This window comes from Lolium perenne, chromosome 5 (assembly GCF_019359855.2).
Source record: "Lolium perenne isolate Kyuss_39 chromosome 5, Kyuss_2.0, whole genome shotgun sequence".
NCBI classification, from domain to species: domain Eukaryota; kingdom Viridiplantae; phylum Streptophyta; class Magnoliopsida; order Poales; family Poaceae; genus Lolium; species Lolium perenne.
Genome location: NC_067248.2, coordinates 252,440,278 through 252,446,945, shown reverse-complemented (window position 1 = coordinate 252,446,945; position 6,668 = coordinate 252,440,278). Strand labels below are relative to the sequence as shown.

General features: G+C 44.9%; 1 protein-coding gene across 1 annotated transcript; it reads right to left on the bottom strand.

Annotated features, from left to right (window-relative positions):
• Nucleotides 1-586: 586 nt before the first annotated feature.
• On the bottom strand, nt 587-6,114 carry LOC127302712 (beta-galactosidase 12). Its single transcript, XM_051333251.2, has 18 exons — nt 5,623-6,114; nt 5,435-5,547; nt 5,227-5,293; nt 5,040-5,132; nt 4,807-4,950; nt 4,535-4,626; nt 3,910-4,015; nt 3,721-3,805; nt 3,502-3,620; nt 3,216-3,383; nt 2,943-3,124; nt 2,711-2,820; nt 2,493-2,602; nt 2,274-2,381; nt 2,059-2,160; nt 1,823-1,968; nt 1,389-1,734; nt 587-1,280 (listed from the first exon to the last, which is right to left on the bottom strand). The coding sequence occupies exons 1-18, from the start codon at nt 5,905-5,907 to the stop codon at nt 1,149-1,151; spliced, it is 2,508 nt and encodes an 835-aa protein (XP_051189211.1). The 5' UTR covers nt 5,908-6,114; the 3' UTR covers nt 587-1,148.
• Nucleotides 6,115-6,668: the final 554 nt, after the last annotated feature.

Genomic DNA, 6,668 nt, shown 5'->3' with positions numbered 1-6,668 from the left:
CCTGTCCGCATCCATGCAAAGCAGACCTAGATTTAGTCTAGCTTTGGGTCGCCACGCGGACAGACGTCCATATGTGTCGCTGCGTTGGGCCACGATTCTCGTACATGGCCACCCATTTAGGCGCGTGGACTAGATGGGTCGCCGTGTTGGAGATGGACTTATAGCTCCCATTGAATATTTGAAGACACACCTGTCTGTAAGCCTATTTACAAGATCAGTGGCTCTTCTAAATGGTACTCCCTCCTTGCGATAATATAATGCGCATTAGTTTTAAACTGTACTAACTTTAACCAAGTTTATTGAGTAAATTATCTATATCTAGAATACCGAATGTATACCTTTCATGAGATTTGATAGTCTGGATGTTGATATTTTTTGTATAAACTTGGTCAAAATTTACTGTTTCACTTAAAAAAAAACTAATGCGCACTATATTTCGGCATAGAGGGAGTAGCGTAAACTTCTAGCTCATTTCGAGGCACTCGTATAGGTGAGCAACTTGTCCCCTTGATTCTTTCTGAAAACAAAGAAAAAAACTTGTCCCCATGATTCTTTCTCAAAAAACTAAAGGAACGTGTCCCCTTGATTCTTGAGAGAAAATTTTATATGCATTACAATTGTTTAACAAATACAACACCTTCCTGGTACAACATATAATAAAAATGTAATCCAGTACAGTTGCATCAGAAATTCGGCAATATAAACATGTCATTTGCCTAGTGTCTTCTTAAGATGAGACCTACAAATCAATTAGCTCAAGGCTTGGGGACACCCCACGAACATATAAAACATATACATGACATATCCATTGAATTATTCTATCCATTCGGTCAGCTCAACGATTTCTTTTGCACCAAATCTGGAGTCGACTAAACTATCGGTTATGATTATTCAGCACCTACTGTGATGGTTAATATGAAACAGCACAGAACAGCAACAAAAGAAGAAACAGAGGGGGAAGGGAAAATACATCCTCGAACCGATCAGCACTCAGTAGTTTTCTTCACATTTGTGTGCCAACTCCCACGATCCTGAGTATACACGCCTCAGCGGAATTATAATCACAACAGGCACAAAGTGCATCGATGGAGTTCCAAACCAAACAAGATGAAGAAGCAGGAGTTCAGAGAAGGTGCCGATCTTCCTTTTTATTCTGAATCACCCTTATTGTGGCACCTCACTTGCACCGCCAGCGTGGCTGTCGTCGTGGGGCAGTTGATGTCCGCACCGTACACCCTGTGGTCCACTGGCAGCACACACGACTTTTTGCCGATGCATTCCTGTTCATATAGTCCAGAGATTAATCACCAATCATACGCAAAAACAACCAAAACATGGTCCACGCTAGTGTTACAGATGGTACATGTTATCGACAGGAATGTGTGTACCTTCGTCACGATATCCTTTGCATTGGGAGTGTGACAGGTGCCTGCAGTGAAGTTGCCGCACGTGCCGTCCGGGTTGCCGAAGCTGGCAAAGACGACCTCCTGGATCTTCTTCTTCGGGGGGCAGGTCAAGATGCCCCGGGTGCTGTGGTCTTCAGCTATGAGCTTGATCTGGCCTCCATCAGTGTCCCACGTCTTGATCTGTGCAGGGTTGTGTTCCGAGATGTGCACGCATATGTCATCTCTCCTCACTGTCTGGATGAGGATGCCATCTGGCTTGCCAATCTCCTCCTCAAATACAACTAAGAGGTTGTTCTTAGATTTCAAGAATGGCCGTGGAATATGGTACCTGAAGGAAAATATAATAAGTTCAAGGGTGCAAATTCACTGTAGGCCAAGAGTGGAATGTGTCTTTCAGCAGCGCTGAACTTTCTTACAGTGCCTGGGAAGGTACTCCGGCAATAGTTCTGAATGAGGTCCAGTAGCGACCCATGCCTTCGCCGTTCACGAAGATCATACCCTTGCTCATAGAAGTCATGTCAAGAACAACTGGGTCCTCTCCGTCTGGCTCGTCAAAGTATCTCTAACATGACAGTGAACAGTGACAATGAGAGTTGTAAACAAAGATTGAAGGGAATGAATGTCTGAAGTTCCTTTTCGTTGGCCAGGTTACCTTGTACCAGGAGACAGCATGTCCATTCTCGAGAGGCTTCCACTTAACAGCCCCCATGCCTTTCTCCGTGTAAATCCCCTTCTCCTCACCGTCCAGTTTGACCTGTTTAGAACAAGAAACGAGGTGCTCATTTCTTAGTATATCAGTGCATTATGTCTTGAAGAGCAAATGAATGGCGTATAATTTTCTCAAATCTTAAGTGCAATAGCCTGTACCTTATGGCCCCAGCCATTGACTTGCAAATCCAATGTCCCAGTATTGAGACCCTGTATTCTGCAATCCTGAATGCCACCCTTTAATTCAACAAGTTCGCCACCACTGTCCTGCAAACAACAGAAAAATGTGTAAACAGAACTATAACAGGTCAACATTCCTTCATAAATTGTGTGCATCCATCACCCAGACAGTTAGGACCCAAAACAGTCAGATATTACCTTCATTCCCATGGATGATGATAGCAGTGCAAGATGGTTGACACCTATTTTTAGATCAATGGGCTTTTCGAACATGAAGCCCTTGTCTTTCTTGCTTCCACGAGCACTCCCTGCACAGATGGTGGTTATGAAGCCTCTTTTTTAGTACAATTGTTAGTGCTTGAAATTGGTATCGGCTTTTGGATACGCAAGACTGTTACATAGTTGGCCCATGTTACCTGCGAAGGCATAATTGACAAATCCCATCAATGCATGTGCACTGCTTTTGACCTGAACCACAGGACGGATGTCACCCCTAAACGGCAGATCGTCTGCCTCCAAGCGAAAGCTGCATCGATGTTGTAAACAAACACAAAAGGTGAATTCAGCATTTTGCTACATGTGAGAAAAATACAGAATAAATGTTCATAATAATGAGCTGAAATGAAGGTGTGATGAAAGAAACAGCACCTTGTGGTGTACCACAAATAGTCACTATTGTCCTTGGTCAGGTTATACTGCTCCATGGGTTCCTTTGTCCTGAGATTAGTTTGCTTATACCTCGGAATCGGCTCTGAGTACATCTCCCAAACACTGTTCTTGGTCGACGGGTCTGCTGTGTGGAATGACCTTTCACTGTGTTGAACAAACACCTAGCATAACATACGCATAGCACAAGTCAGGAAGGCATGCACTGAAGTTAGGTCTGTACTAATTTGCAGCGAGTGTATTCAGTGCACATACTCTCTTTGTGTTGTACACCACATGCTTGCAGTCTGCAAGGATGGAGACGGAGCGGCTCGGTATGTAGTACTTCTCACCTCGGAAATTCACAGTTCCATCCTCCCCTGTATTGTTGTTGGAGATGAAAGCCAAGCACAATTTTTCCTCAGGCAACTCGAAGTTATGTGCCTGCAGGTGCAAGAAACTAATCAAGCCCAGAAGAAGATGCTGTTCAATTACAAAACACTTTCAAATGAAACATCTCAAGTATTTCTGCACAAAAATGATGGAAGCAGTTGTTCCCAACCTCATACCCATGAGCCAATAGCTCGAATGATTGTTTCCCCTCAAGGAAAGCTTTCTGGTATGACCTGATTATATTGTGCAAGTCCCTGAGATGCCCAAATTTGGGCTCCTTCTGCATACCTGGATAAGTACATTGACCCAGTAACATGATCATTAGAGACAATAGAAGCAAGAGATGGAATTGGGGAAAAGTAGAAATATACAGTTGAGCCAATCTAACCGTATTCATCAAGGGGGCCTTCATCATAATATCCAGTCAAAACATAGGAAGCACCTGTCCTACCAAAATTTGTTCCACCATAATACTGTTCAAAACAAGTTAACATGCAATTCCATCAGAAATTCTAGTATCTTCTCTGTTAACTTTGTGAATGTATATATTTGCAAAAATGCACCTGTACAAACATACCATGTAGTAGTTTACCAATGTCCCGCCTTTGGCAAAAAAGCGTAACACAGCATATGCAATGTCCTCAGCTGAACGTACAGCTAATTGATCACCAAATGCTCTGAACCTGTGTATTGCAAGGAATTACTTTTAATATTAATGTCGACAAATCAATTGATGGCAGATAAAATTGTCTTTGCTAAAGCCATAACACAAATGTTTTTTTAACCCACGTTCAATTACTCCCTCCGTCCCGATAATGATGTCTCAAGTTTGTCTAGATATGCATGCATCTAGATTCTAAATGAGTTTTAGTGTAGATGCATACAAATCTAGCAAAGTTGAGACACCGTTTTCGAGACAGAGGGAGTACAACAAGATTAACGGGATGGTAATATCATTATAAGGGAAATATACTGCGGATATTTTAGGTAATCACACACAAGATATCACACTATGACAATTTCATCATAAGGGAAGTATGTTTCACATAATTTGCATAATCCACACATCATTATAATGGTCATCACAAACAAGATATAGGTTAACATGTTTGGATGATCATAAGTTGGCCACAAAAGTATTACAGCGCCATATCAGCTTTAGAAAACAAGTAGAATGTTGAGTATGAATAACTTGAACTTACTGTGCAGTCCAATTCTCAGTCCAAAGGCGAGGTTTATTTTTGTCACGCAGTGTCCATGTGTCCCCACAGTGCCTTCCGTTGCAAGTAGGAATCTAGTGAGAGCGGGGCATATATTAAGCGATTGAGGCAAAACAACAATACACTTTGGATAAAACATTCTCTCTCAGAGATGTTCAAGTTTAGAGCGTGTTTCGTGCGCAAGAAGTTGACAAAAGACGGTTCAACTTTTACAAGATCTTAAGGTTTCACCACGTATATAGTAAAAGAGTTACCACTTCACCAGGAGCGGAAGTTTGCTTGCACATTATCCACGGGACTCCAGTGTTGGTGCTAAGAGCCATTTGAGCAGCCCACTCGAGGTACTTGTCGCCATCTGTTATATGATCCTTTTTAATATTCCCATACTCATTCTCGATCTGTGAAATTTGCACGGCGCATGAATCACCGGCAATGCCAAAAACAGCATGCAGATAAATGACACCATACAGGGTAGAGTTCAACTGACCTGGGCTAGGATGACGGGTCCTCCTTGAGACGCGAACATATCCGCATCCTTCAACTTCTGCACTATGAATCTCACAAACTTCTCCATTTCTCTCTGCATCAGAAACACAAACGGTCATCTGTCTGTTTAAAACTCCTGACACAAAATGTGCATATACTACCAGGCTCGCAATAGCGTGACTGGTTACCTTGTATGGCTCGTTGTTGGCACGGAATATTATGTGCGGAATCTCCCTAAGCCAGTAAGGCAAGCCACTGAGGGGAAAACGAACAAAGAGCATAGAAGGTGCAATCAGATGAGCTGAGCATATACATCAGGATTGCAGAGGCCACAAGATTGGCTTATTTGCTGCATTATAATAAATAAACGGAACAGGTTTTGGCACGTTAACGGACCCGTGGTTCCATTCTGCCTGGATGAAGGGCCCGATGCGGATGACGGCGTACATGTTGTTGTCCTGGACCAGCTTGAGGAACTTGATCATGTCGTTGCGGCCTTCGAAGTTGTACTGCATTGTGACCAAAACGCAGTGAGCTGGATTTGCATCTGTCTATTGCAATGGTGAGTGGAGGGTGTTTGTTACCTTGCCGGGCTCGGGCTCGTGTGCGTTCCAGAAGGTGTAGGTCTCGATGCAGTTGAGGCCGCCTTCCTTGGCGATCTTGAGGAGCTTGGGCCACATCTCGGGCGGGCTCCGCGGGTAGTGGATGGCGCCGGAGAAGAAGAGGTCCCTCCTGCCGTCGATGAGCAGGGAGCGCTCGTCGTAGGTGACGACGCTGCCCTTCTTAGTGAAGGTCCACTTGGACCCCGACGCCGCGCCCGCGAGGAGCGCGGCGGCGGCCAGCAGGAGCACCGCGGCGGCGGCGGTCATGTGGGCCAGCGCGGTGTAGGACGGGGGTGAGGGGAGGGGGGACGGGTGTGGCGGGCGGCACTAGCGAGGGGTCGGGGGAGGAGGGCGGCGCTTTGAAGGGCGTGGGGCGGAGGGGCGTTGCGCGGGAGCGGCCGCGCGGCATTGCCGGTGGTGGCGAGCGGTGGCGAGTGGCTGCGGGGGCGGAGAACGCGGCGGGAGCCTCACGACCTGTTCTGCGGAGCTACAGCGCCAAGGACCGGTTTTTGCAATGTTTTCTTTGCTCCCCGTCCTTTTTTTTTATTAATAATATTTTGAAAACAAATTGAAAACATAAAAAGAAACTGAAAAAATGTTAGGTTTTAAAAACATAACTATAAACAAAATAAGGAAAAAATAAGAAAAGAAAAAAGGAGTTTAACTGATCGGAGGGGTGTGCGGCACCCCATATGATAGGGCGAAGGTGGCCGATCTTTCGATGAGACAAGGATAATTCGATTTGTTGGTGGAGTTCGTGCTTGACGATCCGACTACACGTGCAAAGCTCGTGCACCAATGCAATCGCTAGGACAATCTCCGGGAGTTACTGATCTTGCGGATGCGCGATCAGCCTGACCAGCGAGGGTCTTAATTCCTACCTGAAATCGAGAACAAGTAAGAACTAATAATGCAATCAGAATATTGCGGATATAGATGAAAGCTTTATTGAATAAGGTGGGATTCCGAATAGTCGGTCTTGTTCTGGGCGTTGGCCTCAAAAGAAGTACACGAGAGTTGCAGCAATG